Source organism: Ambystoma mexicanum, chromosome 2p (assembly GCF_040938575.1).
Source record: "Ambystoma mexicanum isolate Mex_15411 chromosome 2p, UKY_AmexF1_1, whole genome shotgun sequence".
Taxonomy (NCBI): domain Eukaryota; kingdom Metazoa; phylum Chordata; class Amphibia; order Caudata; family Ambystomatidae; genus Ambystoma; species Ambystoma mexicanum.
Window position 1 is genome coordinate 263,683,850 of NC_090923.1, and position 18,761 is coordinate 263,702,610.

At 43.3% G+C, this 18,761-nt stretch overlaps 1 protein-coding gene across 5 annotated transcripts in view; it reads right to left on the reverse strand.

Annotated features, from left to right (window-relative positions):
* Window positions 1-232: 232 nt before the first annotated feature.
* CHL1 (cell adhesion molecule L1 like) overlaps window positions 233-18,761 on the reverse strand; it is a 780,691-nt gene continuing 762,162 nt past the window's right edge. For all 5 annotated transcript variants that reach the window (XM_069643529.1, XM_069643531.1, XM_069643532.1 and 2 more), the window contains one exon: window positions 233-3,848. In XM_069643529.1, the coding sequence (XP_069499630.1) occupies window positions 3,638-3,848 (211 nt within the window). In that variant the 3' untranslated portion in view covers window positions 233-3,637. The remainder of the gene's footprint in view (window positions 3,849-18,761) is intronic.

The window sequence follows — 18,761 nt, forward strand, 5'->3', positions numbered from 1 at the left end:
ACGTTGGCACCCCTCCAGTTAAAAAATTCACCAGCCGCCACTACATGCGTCTATCCACCAAAGCACAGTTAATAGTTTATCACTCTGAGACATTTCTATTATTCCTAGGTAATAATGGGTGCCCCTCTCCAGTATTCCCAACATTAGCTCCTCACGGCCCCAAGTTATATGGAAGGATCTTCATTTATGATGTTCCCTAAGAGGAACACATAGAGTACAGGACACGCTGAGATTTATAACATTTCATTTTTATTCAAATTTCCTGCGAAAAGCAATACACAATATTTTTTCATAAAATGGCATAAAAATTATACACATTAATTTCAACAATATATGCACAACTTGCCCCTTTCTGAAGATTCCCCCCATGTTGTGGTTTGTTCCTCAGTGACAGGACTCCATCTAATTACTAATCACCTTGAAAGGTGTGATTCACAACATCACACTGAACTCCAAATGAATGCACGCGTCTAGTGAAAAATGAAAATACGCAGAGGTGCTGAACACTCAATGCATCAGGCAAAAACAGCAAACATCATGCAGGCAAGTGAACAAAAAAAAACACTAGAGACTTGAGGAGATGCCTGTCTGAGGGACTTCCCTTCGAGCACTGCTTTTTTACCCCAAGAAAACAGATGGGCCCCACAAAGTCGGGTTTAAGGGCCCACAGTGTGGATGATACAATGATCCCTCCCCAACTGGCAATGGTCAACGATACATGCAGATGTCAGCAGTAGTAGTGGGACATGTGATCTGATGGGGGCAGGAGGACAGTTTACTCCATAGAAGAAAGCGATTCATTAAGATAGCCTTTGAGAATCACAGCGGCTGGAAAGCTCATGTAACTAGGGCAAACTGAAACCACGGTCCAGTGTTAAGGCAGCAGACCAGGAAAATGACATTGCCGTTTCAGTGCTAAGTGGAATTTCACAATAATACCAAAGCATCTTAAGAGATGTTCAAGAGTGTGTGTGAATATCAATGCAGCAGTAGTAGCGGTGGTGCTTTAAGATTAGTACATTTTCATTAAACATTGCAAATATGAGTTTTCCTTTCTTAGGCTTCCAGGTATTTTTCAAAACAAGCCTTGGATATAATACACTGTAATTAGTAGTTGTCGATCGACTGCTGGATTTTGTGCTTCTTCACGAAACAATATTGTATGGTGCATCACATCCTTCACAACTTGCAAAATCATCAACATGAAATAGCCATTGGAGAAGTAGCCTGAACACTGCATGATAACATCACGAGAAGCTTAAAGCAATTGTGCTAGTCATTATATGAAATTTTCATGATCTCTACATGCACAGTTTAATTGAGATAAAATGTTTGATGACGTGTTAAAGTGTGTATCCAAATGGACAGATAGCTCTAAAAAAGAAGTTCATAATTAAAATGTTTGGAGAGCATCTTAAGGCAATACCCAATAGAATCCAAATTAAAAATATCATATTCTTTGGAAGGTCACGGTTACCAATACTTGATGACAATGTATTCTTTTATCTAATGCAAATGAAGTACCAGGCAATTCATTTTCGATGTAAGAAGTCTTGTCAGAATACACACTTATTATATTTAGGCAATATAACCCGAGGAGGGGGGCATTACGTGTCGATTAATGCCCCAAGTCATAGTTCGTAGCCCGAGCGAAGCGAGCAGTTTAACAAAGCCCCTGGGGCATTACCCTAAAAGTAATTCCCAACCCTTCTCTGGTTATATTTCCATTAGTACTCTGGCATGTTGTATCGGGGTACCAAGAGCAATTTTTCTGGAGTTGATAAACAGCGATATGACCGTTACTCGACTCGAGAAAAAAAACACAAAAAATGGCCACTAGGTATAAGGGGCTACACTTAGTCCCTTCTCCCTTTCCATGGCACCATTAAAATGAATGGGAAAAAAGTAAACAAACAAAATGGCCACCATGGAAGGGGCATAGGTACTGCATGTAGTCCCTTTTCCCTTTAAATATTGAGCACTCACAAGAAATAACTCCGTCCCTGCAGCATCAGAGCCTTGTCGGCCAGGTAAGGCCCGGGCGAGTACCAATGAGCTCTGCTTTTAATAATCTCATTGACCCTCACCGGGTACAAATGCTGACTATAGAGGGCCATGGGAAATCAACAGAACCTGCTGCCCTGCCAAATCCTGCATGGCATATGGTGATCACCTGAACCCTGGAAATCTGATAGGAAGCAGAGAGTCTACCCTATGTTGATGGAGGAGCTGGTGGTTTGACTGGGATGAAATACTGATGGGCACCCAGCACAGAGGTTATGCTGTGGAATATTAAAAGAAGGCATGGGGTCGCTTTTTGTGACATAAAGTGCTCGTACTCTGGAAAGAAGCTATTGTGGATGTACAGTTTTATCGCCCCAGGAAAGACATGAGCTGTTTAGCGTACATCCCCTGATGAAGAAAACCTGGTGTCACTACTTTGATTATGTCTGAGCTGCTTTCTCCTGCACAACGGTTATAGTGAACTGTATTGTTGTGTTGATTGTGGAAAGTATGGGGTATGTAGTGACAAAACAAAACAAGGCAGGGAAGATGGTGGTCAGCGTGGGTGAGGAAGGGGGGATGGGAAAAACCCATCGTGAGAAAGAAGAAAACAATTATATGACAAAGGTGAAAATGCCTATCTGTTATGCAATTCCCTTCTCTGCATATGTTTACAAACTGTTGCTTTAACACATCTATGTGCAGCTTCCTGTGGTGCTACCCATCTGGCTGTAATACCAAAATACTCAGGTACTGATTGCATTGGTTTACTAAATTCGGCATGACAATCCTATTTCTGAGCCGTGGCATCATGCAATACTATTTATTGAGGATGTTTCCCCTTTTTGTTTCAGACAAAACTTTTTGGAAAGAAATATACGAGAAAAGGAAAATTCATTACATTGAAATTTGGGGAAGAGTTTGGTCAAGAAGTGACCAAGGTTATCTTGAACTGCTGATTCCTCTCATCCAAGACCCAACCGCTATCCGAGACTCTCTGCTCAAACTGCTCCAATAATACAATCCACCATGAGTATCAACTTTGTAAGCATATTTGTCATTTACTTTTTAGCCTTTGTTCTTCTGAGTGAAAAGTGTATTGTACTCTGTGTTTAGAAAAGTACAAAAAGAAGTACCGAAAGAAGATAAACATCAAGAGCAACAATATGCTTTAAGAATTAAACGAACGCAGAAGAGACCCTGAACAATGGTACAAGGCGAAGACATGTTTTCGGATATACAATGAGCTTGATGGGACCATGAATTACCTGGGTTACCGAAACAAAATATGTCAGAACGATAATACAATAATGGCAGACCAGGGAATGTTAATGAGCAATGCATTGGGGTTCATGGGATCAAAGTGAAGATGTGCGTGAACATAAATCCCAGCTTGTGATAACTGGGTGGGTTGGCAATGGAACGGTGTGGTTGGGGCCACTTAACCGCGTTCATACTTTGCAGAACTAAACAGTTTGAAGACATTGTCAGTTTGGTAACTGTCGAGCTGTACAGAGTTCAGAAGAAACAGGGTGGGCTCCTGATGCAGCAGCTCCCGCCAGGCCTTCTCCGGTGGGTTTGAGAACTCTGTGGAATGTCCAGTATATGGCACTTTGGAAAGGATGAGAGCGTTCTAAGCGTGGATGGGAAATGTCGAGCTACCATTGACATCTACTGTGCCTTTCTCCTTTGATCCAGTGTATGCCCCAATAAAAGAGCCATCCTCGTTAAACTGCCCGTGATCTCCATCACCATAATCAACCAGGCTATCGCCGCTGACAGAGGCCTTGATCTCTCCACCCAAGGACTCCAGACTGCCTTTGAGTGGCTTTTCGTCGCTGTCACTGTCAGGAGAAAGAAACATCATGGATCTATTAGTAGAATATAGGATGCCAAGGAATTCCAATTCAACCAGCAAGCCACCTGTTTGCTGCAATGCTTCACTTAACAACATGTCATTATTTGTAAAAACACATCTCGACAGCGTAATCATCTAGTCTACTGGAGAGCAATTATAATCTGATGTATAAGCCATAGAGTTACTCAGCTGTCTGCTGCAACAAGATGCCCATAGTCTATTAGTGGCTTTGCAAAGACAAACCTTCAGGATAACACTGAGTATAAAGATAAACAGTCCTGAACACAGCAGACCAGGCTGCAATTTTATGGGCACAATGGAAGGCGGTTCTTCTACCAAAACACCTGTGGCTAAAAGGTAATAATGGGAAACCTTGTGAAAGTCAACGAAGTGAGTGAATTAGTAAGTAAGGGACATCTGGACCTCATTCTACCTGTGCCAGTAGACTGGCGGTATGGCAAATTTAGTTACCGTTTCTGGCACGCAGTCCAGAACCATTGCGGTTGACGGTGTAAATCCCTGTTCATGGGGTCCCAAAGGACTCCATGAGGGGATTTGCAATCATTACTGGCACCGGTAATGAGGGCTTTTTTTGACGGTAGGGCACCTGGGTTACCTCCAGAATGTAGCTGGAGGTAACCCAGGTTCCCCACCGGCAAACCCGTAGTCGGCCGGTGCGATAAAGGGCCGGTATCCATGAATGCCAGCACTTTTTACCGCACCGGCTGACTTAGAATGAGGCCCAGAGTAATGAATGTCCATATTCATAGATATTCGGGTGATAAATTGCCTTTCAGAGACTACTTCCATGCTATATCTCACCCTAAATCTTAACTTGCAGTAGAGGGCATGCACATTTCTGCAGATAGAATGTGTTATAATTACAAATCACAGAACATTTTCATTTAGGAAAATTAAGTATGACTATTAAGTTCTGCATTCTCGGGAAAACTGTCAGCAGCTGTTCCACCTGAAAACTGTCAATGCATAGTTTCTTCGCACCATTCAGTTTATAGCTTTATTATGAAAAATGTATACTAATTCAAAAAACACGAAATAGGGAACTCCCTTTGGCGAGCGGAACTTTTGCTGAACTGCATTTCAAGCAGGGGATTTTTCGCCAAGCAGAATTCAAGCGGAGACAAAATGGCTTTAATACTGGGAAGAGGATGGAACATTTGAAGGACTATCTACTAGCCATTCACGGGCCTAACACTAATTGCAGAGCCAAGTGTATAATACTGCATGTGGACGGAACTAATATGTCAGCCAAACCAACAATGCCTGACGGCACATAAGCCTATGTCATCCAGCTAACGTAAAGACAAACATTTACATTTCAACTGCCTGCAGCGCTTTGTAGCCATCCGGTGCGCATACTTCAGGACACAGGTTGTCATGACATAATCAAGCAAGTAACAATTCCAAAGTTTTGGGCAATAACTTATTTCGAAGCAACAAGCTACAAACCTATTTAATGAAGATTTAGCAAGATAACTAATGTGTCAGTGTTGACATGATTGACAGGCAACTGCAATTTTGAAAACAGTATAAAATAAATGTTCCCCTGATGAAGGCCTAAATAAGTTGAAACACGTGTTGGCAAATGTTCTGTGACAAATGTTCCATGTTTTTCTTACAAACGGTTTCTTTTGGCAAATGGGTCACTGGGGATCATTACGACCCAGGCACAAAGGGATACTGGGCACCGGTAATCACACCGGTGCCGGTAATCCCTTTGCGCCCTATTCTGTGGTCCCTTTTGTGGGTCCTTCCCTTATCGCCTGGTTTTAGCAGGCGTTAAGGACGGGACCAGCAAAGAGATACCGGGGTCAATAACGGTACCGCAATTTGCGGTACCGTTATTGCCGCCTTCCCCCTTCCCATTGATCCCTATGGGGGCTCAAATGGGAATGGGGAATGGCATTTCAAATGGGGACTTACCGGTCCCGCAAAGGGCGGAATGGACCGGTATGTCCCCATACCACCACGTCGGTGGCGGTACCAGTATTTGTCCTAGTCATGGCGCTAATAGCGCCATGATTAGTACGAACCTCGGAATGAGGGCCAGTTGAATGGTTACTTTGGAAACTGGCTTATTGAATGGTTACCTTTGTGTAAAATTACAAATCACTTGTAACTGTATTTGATGCTTTTCCAGTTATGAGAACTGTATTACAGGGCAAGTACATTATGGTAAATGATTCATACTTTTCTGGTAAATGCTCACTTACAAAGAGAATTTTCAGAATAGCCACGTTTGTGAAAACAACAGCCCACTCGCAATTCCTTTGGCTGTCTTGAGTTACAAATGTAATCCGTAATTCGGATTTTTGATGACCAGACCAAAGTTTAATAGCAAGAGTTTAGAGTAAATAAACATAGCCGCTCCGTGAACTTGGTATCTGTTGTGTCATATATATACACTATTATTCAATACTGAGCGTGGACCGGTGTGGTCAAAACATCACATATCCATAATGAGCTGTTGGTCTGTGGCGGGAAAAGGGAGGTGGAGCCAATTCTCAACTACTCTATAACTACCTCTACAGTCCGCGGAGCGGACGCGGAGCGGACGCGGAGTGGTGGCGAGTGGCAGTCCTGCAGTATCCCTTGCCTGAAGAGTCTGCTTTCCCTGTCTTCATAAGAGGTGGAGCCAATTCTCAACTACTCTATAACTACCTCTACAGTCCACGGAGCGGACGCGGAGTGGCGGCGAGTGGCAGTCCTGCAGTCATGGCAGGCGAGGCTGCGAGGACTGCCACCTCCCCAACCTCACCATTTACTGACTTGGAAGCAAAACGCTGGATGCGCAGTTCCGTCCTCCCTCTATTTTAGAAGAACTGACAAACACTAAACAAAATCAAGTCTACTGCTTTTCCACAGCTTGTAGCTCATATGGAAAAACAGGAAAAACTGATAAGCCGGCAACGACACTGCTCAACTATAAACAGCAACGGAGGAAAGCAGCCGTTCTTACGGCCCCCTCGGCGCTCTCGACAGAAGAAAAACAACGAGAAACGATGCCGGAACCAGAGCCAGGAGCTTCTGCAACATCAATCATAGAGGATTTACATCTTGAGGCCCGACTCACCGGGTACCTCGTGGACCCTGCGATCACTGTCCCTCTGGCGCCCTCACCTATTGGTCCCGGAGGAGATATTAGGTCCGTGCCGTCCAGGGGAGAAGATCCAGGCCCACAAGGATGTACGTTGCCGTCGTCCAAGGCCTCAGCCTCCGATGCAGCCTCGAGGACCGGCAAAAACCGAAGTCAGCCGCACGAAGAAGGCCCAGTAATTGCCGAGTCCGGAGTGGTCGAACCCTGCAACCGCGTCACAGTTATAGCCTTCATACACAGCGGCCGCTGAAAAAGAAGACCCCGCCCCGCGGGGGCGCCACCCACTGTCATCTGCCTCGGCACTGAGGACTCCCCCCGAGTCTCTCCACCAGGATGAGAAACTCGCTTGCAATGACCAGGAAAATCTAGATAAGTTGTGCTACTTCATCGCCGGCCAGGTCAAAACAAAGTAAACGCCCTAGACACTCACCGGCAGCTCATAAAACAACAGAAAAGAAACGCCTTAAAGGCGGTAAAAAAGACAACAACAAAAAGAAGGCTGCTTTTAAATAAGGGCTTAGTCACAAAGATAACTAATAACAACGGCCTAACAGCCTACTCTAAAAGGTCAGGTAAGGCAATGCAAAACACTGCCTCACAAAACCTGCTCACCAGATTTTTCAATCCAAAAACTTCTCAATATTCTCAATACTCTCATCGCACTCTAGAGCTTACAGACACTGACATTTTGGAAGCACTAGAAGAAAACCCCCCACCGTCAAAATACAGGAAGACTGTGCAACTGACTCACCACCCACAAACATTGGCGACTTTAGCTACTGCTATTTTACACCAAAAGGAGAAGCAACTTTCTGACACCTCAGAGGCTACGCCACCACCGTTAAAACAGAATCCTCAGCCCCAGACGGAGAAGGGGAGAGAGCTCCAAACAAACCACCCCGTACAACCAAAAGCACCAACCGGGGAAATTTCCAACAAAAGCAATGACAAGGAGCACGACGTTGGCCTACCAATCAATACAAATGAACCAGTCAAGAACTCAACACCGGTGACCACAAAAGAGCAAGTTTTAACAATTCCCAGATTGAAAGATCTTCAGCCCGATCCCCAAATCTCTTGGTCAGACTCTGGACCTCCTCCAGACCAGGAAAAGCATGATTCTATTCCGACGGCGGAGTTGGCCCAACCTCTAACGCCAAATAGCGCCCTTACAGTGGACAAAGAACATTTTAGAAGCACTGGTTGTGAGACGGAAAGCCCAAAATCAATTTCTACAGTACCAGCCAGGCCTTCTCACAGAAGACACTCTCTCGACCATCCTTCCACAAGACATTATCATAAATCTTACAAGACAGCCTCTACTGTTTTTTCGCCTCAAAGAAGTCCTAGCAACCAAGCCAAATCGCCTTCAAAAACTCCATCAGCGAAAAAAACAGACATTTTTTCCATCATGTCTGCAATTTCAATAGGCCTCACCCCATTCACCAAACTTTATGAATCCTTAAATGAGACTCTCAAAGACCACACTTCAATTCAAGCGATGATGTACACTAAACTCATTTTCCTGGAGGGCTATGTGATGGCCCACGAAGAGCGTCTGGAACAAGCAAAAGACCAAAATCTTTATTTTACTCCATCACAACAGAAAGCGAGAAAAGAAAATCCAACACTTGCCGATTCACTGCAAAATAAAACCACGAGAAAGGTGGGAGAACAAACCTCCACATTCATAGATTTGACAGTGAAAACTACCATCAAAAACTGTCAAACCCAAACCTACACAAGCCAAACGAATTCTATAACAAAACATAGAGGCCAAGATGAGAAAAAGGAAGTGGTGCTGGTAGTAGACGACACCTTCACCCCAGACACTGGATACTCCTTCCAGAGCAAAAGCACTGAACAAGCCTACAAGATCTTTACCAAAAAGAAAACGGATAAGGACCAAAGCAAAAGGAGCGATGTCCAACCTTCCAACCCCAAGAAACAACAGGAACCCTCAATTAAACCCAGAACTAAACCGAACAGAGTCGACCCAGAATGTGCTAGAGTGGAGACTATTCCCTCGGCAACCCAGAGCACTGCCACCCCCCAGAACACAGCCACTTATTCTCCCAAAACGACTGAAGACTTCATGATCCAGGAATCGTTGATGAATATTAGCCTGCACTTAGAGGAAGGCTATCCATCAGACACCATCGAGGAAATAGTTAAATCGCAAGGAAAAACAGAAATCCTAGTGGGCCATCATTCCAGCTTAGATGCCACCTTAGAAGAAGTGCGCCTAAACAAACTTGTACCCTTCCTCACATTAGAAAAACGTCGTAAAAAAACAATTCAAAATTTAAAGAAGCTGGAACCGAAAGCAACGAACTTCAGCCAACAACCCAACAAAAACTAACAACGAGCTCCTACAAGGTGAGGGACACTAGTTCAAGGTTTGACTCACAAAGATATCACGCTCGGAGGCATGAAGCCTCGAAAGAGGTGCAATCACAAGGAAAAAATTCTAGCGATGAAAGACCTGAACAAAGTAACCGAAAACAAAAAATCGAGGTTCTGCATTACAGATCCAAAACAGAAAAATACAAAAAGATCTCCAAAGCCCCTCAAGAAAGACTGTGGGTCCTCAAACTGGAACAAATTCCAGGAAACCATGACGACGTGATTTTGAATAGAAGCTCAGTACTAATACTATTCAATCATATGCCCAAGCTGAGGATAATTAATACGAATGACCTAAGGATAGTTGATCCAAGCCACAGGAAAGGTAAGGCGCAAACATATTTGCACATTTCTTCAACAACAATCAAAGACCTGCTAAAAAGAGAAGCAACAAATCTACTAAAGATTGGATACGACCTTACAGAAACAACAAACAGCAGAGATCACTCGCGCACTAAACCCCTCACCCAGAGGGGAAACGGAAAATCCCAACGCGACTATTCAAAAACTAATTCAATTACCAAAACATGCCAAAGAAATGGGGAACGGTCGACGGCCAGAATAGAGCAGAGTGAGAACAGCGACACTAAAACCCACGCTTTACCCAGTCCAAAGGGGCGAGTCAAATCTATCTCGAAGTACGATGCAACAGGACCAAAAACGAACCTGAATATTCGAATGTCCTCTACAAACACTCCATCTAGGGAAAACTTACGCAAGACCTTCAGCCAACCGGAACAACCATCAACGTTGGACAAAACTGGAACTTTAACCAAGTCTACAGCAACGAGCCTATGGGCTTGGCTTCCAAAAGCACTAACATCAAAGAAAATTCAATAGCAACTCAAGTACTCGGAAAACAGCCATATAGACCACCAGACAACAGACGTGGGTAGACATGAAATCCGTCTATGTTCTTGGAACACAAGGGGTTTCTACCATTTGACCAACCCAGGCGAAATCCATCTAGGGGATTATGATATACTATGTCTACAAGAAACGTGGCTAACAAAACTACCAACTTTAGATGTCTACGAACTTGTCTTGGCGCCAGCTTTAAAAAGCACGAAAGGCCGGCCATCTTCTGGCCTTTTGACAGCCATCCGCATGGGGCACGGCTTACAACTGGAAAAAGTCTTAAGAGCCAACCAACACCTTCTAGTAGTTCTTCTAAAGTGGTCCCAACAAAGCAATCACGACAAGAAAGACCAAAATACATCTTTAGCTATTTTAAATATATACTGGAATCCAGCAAAAACAGAAGTGACTACTTTCCTTAGAGAAATGGAACTAGAAATAGACGAGATTCTGACAGTCCACCAAGTGACACATATACTAATTTGCGGTGATCTAAATGCAGCATGTCCCCAACAAAAACCAAAAAAAGCCATAACCCCTGCCATCTTAAGAGGAAGTCAGTGGCTCGACCTTATGAAGTCTAGACAGTTCCAAAATTTAGACACGGTCTTTCCAGACAAGTCACGTCCACCGACCTGGTCAAATGGGGTGTCCGAGTCATCAATTGACCACATATTCGTATCACGCCCTTTCTTGAACTTGATCTTAGACTTCAAGGTGAAACAAACAACGGCAAGTGATCACAACCCTCTAATTACAACGTGGCAAAGCTCCAACAAAGCAGGTGAATCATTGAACTACCAGGTGGAACTAAATCCTCAGGGAAACAGATTACCCCTTACAGCGAAAGATATTATAGAACTATCCAATAAGTACAGTAAGGCCAAAACAAGTAACCTGGAGTTTGAGACCGATTACGGCCCCTTGTTAACAACATATAGGAAGCCTGGTACTACGAGATCTCTCCCCCTAGAATCAAAGCATTCGTATGACATACGGCTAGTGGAAAAACGAAGAGAATACCGCAAAGCAATTAGAATTGCCGGAAAACTTGAAGTTAACCAAGCAAAGAGGGAGAAAAGGAAAGTGAAGTCCACTTACCGCTCCTGGCTAAAATCTCATCGCAGAACTCTATATCAACAAGACTCCGAGGCTATTTTGAGAGCCATCTGCACAAAAAATACGAAAGATTTCTGGACATTAATAAACTACAAATCATCTACCAGTAGTGCAAGCATTGAAAACGCTATTGGAGAAGCAACTTGGGACAAATACATAAAGAAAACTTTTGGTCTACCTTGGGGCCAGAAACCCGCTACACTAGAGAGTCAAGAACTACCCTGGGTAAAAATCAGCGATCAAGAAGAAATTTTCGACCTAATCGTCAACCTGAAAAATTCAAGGGCTCCTGGCCCCGAAGGTATTACAAATATAGACCTGAAATCCAACCCAGAAGCTTGGTCCTCTTTTATCTGTCAAGTCTTCTCAAGATGTGCGGAATCAAAATCAATTCCTGCTTCTTGGACCACAGCCACAATTGTACCCATATACAAGAAGGGAGACATCAACGATCCAGTGAACTATCGCCCCATAGCGCTCCTTGATCCAATAGGAAAGCTATTCGGCGCCTTGCTACTGAAAAGATTCCAACAATGGGCCTTGAATGCCGCATGTAATGATCCATTTCAATCTGGATTTAAAAAGAACTTGGGAACTACAGCCAATATTCTTCTGATAAGTATACTGAAAATCAAAATGCTCGAAGGAGGGCCTAGGTTACATCTGGCCTTCATAGACTTTTCCCAAGCATTTGACAGAGTCGACAGGTCTGCGCTTTGGAGGAAACTGAAAACCTGGTCTTGCCCTGAGTCCATACTGAACCCCATTAAAGCACTATATATGAACACGACAGTCCGTGTTAAACTGAACTACCAAGGCCTGCTATCAAAAACAATAGCAACCCAAAGAGGTGTCAAACAGGGATGCCCCTTGGCTCCCTCCCTCTTTTTGGCCTACCTCAGTAATTTTCAAATTTCAGAAGCCTCTGTAAGAACCTTCCCACCCCGGGTGGGTCAACACACCATTAGCAGAATTATCTACGCCGATGACCTTATACTGATCGATCAAACACCTATAGGTCTACAGCGTCAACTGGACAACCTGTATGAGTATACTACAGCAAATAACCTGGAAGTAAACAAAACCAAAACAAAAATACTTACCTTGGGAAAATCAACGAAGAAAACTGAAAAACTAAAGTGGTTTTTTGAATCAGAGGAGATAGAAAAAGTTCAAAACTTCAAGTACCTGGGTATTGTGCTGGACAACACCAAAAAAGAAACAGCCATGCAAGATCATCTGAGAACAAAAACCAGGAAACTTGCCTCACAAGGAAAAGCTATCGATCATAAACTGGGTCACTTTTCTACGATCCCGGCAATTGATTTTTACAAAATGATGGTGGTTCCTGCTCTAACCTACGGTACTGAAGCAATGATATTGCTCCCGTGTGAAATTTGGCCAAAACTTGAAGCCTATTACTGGCGAACTGTTCTCGGCCTTCCTACGTCTACACCGGTAGCATCAATTCGAAGGGAACTGAGTCTTCTGTCCCTGCAAGGGACGTTGAACTGTAATTCACTAAGGTTTTACAGAAAAATCTTACTTCCTGAAAGTCCACTGCTATACAGACTGATCAAAATCGAACTAGCAGCAGAGTCTAACAAAATTCTACAATCCTGGAAGACCTACATCTCAAGACTGCTAAAAGAAATTGAATGTGACGAGAATGACTTGATCACAAATCCGGGAAAAATTCTGAAAAAAACTAAAGAGCTAGACTGGATTAAGACGTTGGCAAAAGCTTCAGAAAACAAGCTAACTCAACACTTGCCACCGAATACAAAGAAACTGAATGAATTACAGGGATACATCAAACAATTTCCCAACAGAAAAGCAAGAAACTGTATTCTAAGAGTGAGATTGAATTTGTTGCCTACAAATGAAATTAGAGCCATTAGGGGTATGTCAACTCTATCACACTGCAGATTATGTCACAATACAAACGAAAAAGAGACAGTTCGACATCTCCTACTGGGTTGCCCAGAAACCAAACCAATTAGGACCGCCTACATGCGACACTTCTCTTTGGACCCTTCTTTAGACAGTGAACTTTGTTGGTGGTCAAGAATGACTAGTGGAGATAGACCGACCTGGCTAACGGCTACCACGCAAATAGTTCACCAAATCATGGCAAAACTGGACACTTTGACCTCTCCAGAAATGACAGCAGAAAGTCAGGACGCAACGTTTGCCCTCTCAACTTTGAGAAACCTAGAGGTAGCAGGTGCGAGTGAATGGAGATCATGATTAATCATATCTTCGACTCACTAATACCAGTTTGAAGAGGCTGTAGAAGGCTGAAAACCCTAGCAACTTTGCTTCTCATGTAAACAAAATCAACAAAAAGACATTTAACAGACATGGACAGTGACAAGCTCTTTGTAAAAATCAATCTTTTTTATTTTGATTCATACAAATAAAAAAAAAAAGTTAAAAAAAAACAATAATGCAAAAACCAAGCTACTATATTTGTTCATTAAACTATGAATGGTCAATGGCAAATGGGAGCATTGTACAAAATACAAAATATGCAATTGTTTCGACTACAACAGTATATGGCATAAAATATGATGATGTTGCATTCTGTGTCTTGATATATGTCTATCTCACTCACTCGACGACCAGAGCCTCAATGCTCCACCTTTCCCAAGAACATTGAACGAAGGGCTCCCTTGCCATCAGCGTCAACCGCTTTGTCCCACCCGAGAAAGTTGAGGTTGTTGGCTACTGAGGAAAGGCCATAGGCGGCTGCAGCACTGACAGGCCAGAAGACCGGCGAAACATCTCCCAACACCCGACGCCCGCTGCTGGGTCTACATCCATCAAAGAGTCTTCATTGAAGCACCAAACTCTTTACATAGAGGTGGACTGCACATCTCATCTTCACAGGACTTCCATGATCGATTGTCGAACAGCACCACGAAGGTCGAAGCTACAGTCTCGACGCAAGTCTTCACTTTTGTTCAAGCAATCTCAGTGCCCTGTTGCTCCTGCTTTGAAGGGAATCAACCCTTGAGGAATGATCGACGAGCCATTGAGGAAACTCTTCTATCTCAGGTACATTGGAGTGGTTGAACATTTTGACCAGGAAACAAGTCTATTTAAACATTAATGAACTGGGATTGTTAATACACATTATTACAAGTTGCCTGGGGGTGGGGGATGCTCTCTCAGGACTGTGTCTTAGTAGCTAACGAGCCATTCTGCCATTGTTTTATCTAAGTTGCCTTCCTTCCTACGATCTATGCTGTAACACATTGTTGTATGATTGGTATGCTATTATAAGTGTCAGCAGTTGGTGCATTTTAAAGGAATCATAGCTAAGTGTGGTACCACATAGACATTGGTCCTCATTACGGGTCCGGCAGGGTGCCAGTGCTACAGGTGGTTTTCCGCCCGGACAAAGTAAACATTACCGCCGCCTGACTTCCCAGTGCCACCGAACTATTACAATTCTGGTGGCCGGGAAGTCAGGTGCCGGTAATTCTGTTAAACCCCATTCCCATAGAGTCTGATAGGACTCTATGGGAGTGGGGACACGGAAGCACCGGCACTGTTTTTAACAGTTCCGGTGCTTCCATGAATACTTTGCCTACCATTACCGCTGTGCCCGGCAGAATCAGACCTGTTGGGCACAGTGGCTCCGGCAGGCAAACCTGTTGTTTGCCGGTCCGGAAACAAGGGTCCCGGAAGGGTTAGCACATAACACAGTGTGTGGACATTCCTTTGTGGGTGCTTGGGGACTACACTGTACTTAAGAACCACCCCACATCACCTCCTGAGAACTTAAGCCTTGTTTGCTCATCCACGTCTACCATACAGAGAACCTTGGCTGGGGTCCTCTAAATTTAACACAATTGGTCAGGCATATCTGGATTCGAACAAACTAGAAGTGAAATAAATGTATATCCACACTTGTTTTATACCAATCAAATTGTGTAATGTTTTATATAAGTTATTTCACAAGACAAATTAGCAATGACCTTCACCATCTCGGTGTAATATTTCTCACACCTTCCCTTATAAAACATACATCTTTGTCACAGTTTATCACATACAACAATAACATTTTATGGACAGTTTGAAAAAAGAAACCTTGTGTTGTCCAGGTTTAACAATAAAAACATACAATGCTAAAATTAGCTACTTTCAGCACACTTTCACAAAGAACAGGTCTACACTGTGGTGTTTCGGCCTATGGCATTCTAATTGCTCCAATTCTGCTGGCCTTCATCAGGACGGGTAGGGATGCAAGTGCTGTCTGACTGCCTGTGGTGTAGATCATGTCATGTGACTAAGGCACGGTATCTGAAACTTCTCCAGGGTTTGCACGTAGGTGCACGGGAACTTCAAAAAAACAATGAAGTCTGTGTCAGTGTTGACCATCCATAGTAGAATTCATGTGGATGTTGTATTTACTGGAAATTGAAGAGCACCTTCTCTTTGTCTATCTTCTTTCTCAATATGTGCTTGCAATAGTTCAGGACGGCGAGGTTTAATTTGCTATTGATTAGCGTAGGGCTGGGCGGTGCGTCTACCACGATTGTTAGTTTCTCTTCATTGCATGTTAGTACATCTGTTTTATATACATGTTGCTGTTCGCTGCAGGGAAGAGGCATCCAGGTCACTGTGCCATGCTGTCCCCACCTCCCTCCTGGGATTTAACACCTCTATTCTGCCATTTACAGAGCAGGAGTACAGATACCCCCTTACAGTCTTTACTGCGGTACCTCGAGGTGTGCTAGGAAGGAAAGAAAGACCACCAGCTACCAGGAATGATAAGCAAAGCAGGCAACTTCCTGCTGGCAAGCCAGCTACATGGAGAGTATCACTAATAGTTAAAACAAATGATTATAAACAAAAATGTAATGGCATTAGCATTATTGAAAAACAGGCGTCCAGTCACCCACCAGCCTTGCTTGTCGTGGAATGAAAGGAAAACAATAAAAAGTTCACAAGTAATGGGGCAACAGAATGTGTGCAAAAGCAAACAAAAACAACAAACTGACTCGTCTCCCAGCCGTACCTGATGTCCTCCAAGTAGATGGAGCAGCTCTGCCTAAGAGCTGAGAGTGCCGGGTCCCTCCCACTGCTAGACAGTGAAGAAAGCCTTGCAGTCACTCTGTGCATGCTAGAAAGGAAAGAAAGACTGCCCACTACCAGGCACTAGTCCTGGAAGGTGTGAGAATGGAAGCCAGGCACCTTCCTGCTGGAAAGCCAGCTACAAGGAGATTAGCACTAATAGTGCAAACAAATAATAATAAACAAAAAGGTAATGGCATTAGCGTTATTAAAAACCAGGTGTCCAGTCTACCGCCAGCCTCACTTGTCGAGGAATGAAAGGAAAAGAATAAAAAGTGCACCAGTAATGGGGCAACATAATATGTGCAAAGGCAAACAAAAATAACAAACATGACTGCTCTCCCAGTGGTACCTGATGTCCCAAGAGACATGAGGTCCGTGAGAGACAATATGATGTCAATGAGAGGCAATATGCACTACCATATGTACCCACAAACTGAAGTGGTAGCAGGAGATTTGCAGGTACCACTGAATACCGAGGAGCTGTAAAGAAATTCTAACAGGAACAAAGTGATGCCATAAAGATAAAAGACGATGATACTCTGAAACAATATGAAAATACTTAAGGAATGAAGCTGTAACTGAGAAACAAAGTAAACATATATATGAGAGCAAACCATATATACAAAGAAAATAAATTACCAGATGAGTATGGAATGAACAGATGCAGAAATGCAAGGCAGATAAGTCACATAGAAGCTTACAGCAGTAGAGAAACTAACACAGGTAAAGAGGCCATGTTGAATAGATGGATGTCGGCTTTGAATAATAGTAAGCAAAAGGCTCTAAGTAAAGAGGCCAGGTATGCAGAGCTGCAAGACGCTGGAGAATGAATGGTCCTAAGTAAATTAGTTGTTTAAATTAAAACAACTACAAAAAAGATCGATTTAGAAATACTGCTCCGTGACGCACAGTGCAGTCTTTCTAAAACAAACTGTTATGCCACTGCCGTACACAAGTGCGCGCAGGGGCTGACAGGCACCCCAGGACCCAGAAGCAGCACTGAGGGAAAAAAGGTATGTTTCTGTGTGATTGTGTGTTTGTGTGTATGTGGTAGGTGTTTGCATTGGATTGGGGATAGGGGGAGTCTTGGCTGGGGACGGGGGTGCTGGTGGCTGCGAGAGGAGGGATTATGGGGGTGAATCCCCCTGATTTCAGTCAATCTCACCAGAGAAGGAGGGTGGGGGTGTTTGGATTGATGTGGGGCATGTAAAGGTGGTTTTTCGCTTTTGAGAAGCATGATTCTTTTTTCAAGTATGATTGCTGGTGCTTCTTTTATTTCCCAACAGATCAACAATCGGTGGGAAGTGTCAAAGAAGATTGAGAAAGACAGCCATACAACTGATTTCATTGAGACACTCAAACATCCTAGTTTGTATCCAGGGGACCAGAGGCCAGAGAAGAGCTTTGTTAGAAACTGAAACAAGCCCTGTTTCAAAGGACTGTATCCCATAGAGTTGGCCAACCCCACCAATGTACAAATCCAAGGGAGAAGAGCCTGGCTGCACCTGAATGACGTGAGGCTCTACAAAGGAACAACCCTGACCCCTCAGGCACCCACTGACAGTGAAGCAAGATAAAAAGTTTCACGCAAGAAGGCCATATCGACCTTTAAGGTCAAGGACAATGAATTAATGGATAAAAAATAGTCTAATAGAAGGTGAATAGCCTTGCCAATGTTCCAGAGAATTTTTCAATATATCTAAAAATAATACTAAGAGACTGGGATTGTACAGTACACTTTATGCTTCCAGAAATGTTGCATGCATTTCTGCATGCTGTTTTCATATGCATTCTTAGAACACATCCAGCTCTAGTATGAAGGCACATGGACATTGTTGCCTTTTTTGGAAACCCTAATAACAGTCTTATTGTCCGCAGAGGTATTATAGCCATCATCATTCATTTCCTATTATAACACAATTACAAGCTTAAAAAAATGTATTGAAAGGTGAAAACATTAAAATTGAACAATGTGAATCTTCCATTATATTAAAAACACACGGTTAATAAGAAGACCAGCTACTCTAAAGGAGATAATGTGGCATTTGAATTCTGTGACGTTACTTCTTACAACAACATGTTGTTTTATGAGTTGTCTTTACTTTCATATGCTTTACACATTTCGTGACATAAGGCCTCATCCCGAGTTGGGCTACTAGTGCCGGATCACGGGTTTGGCGGAACGGATATTGCCCATTCCCCATTGGGCCCATTTTGGAATTCCTCATTCCGTATTGGGCCCAATGACAGCCTGTTCATTAATACTTTACATGTCCTCATCTATTGATAAAATAGAATGTCCACTTTAGT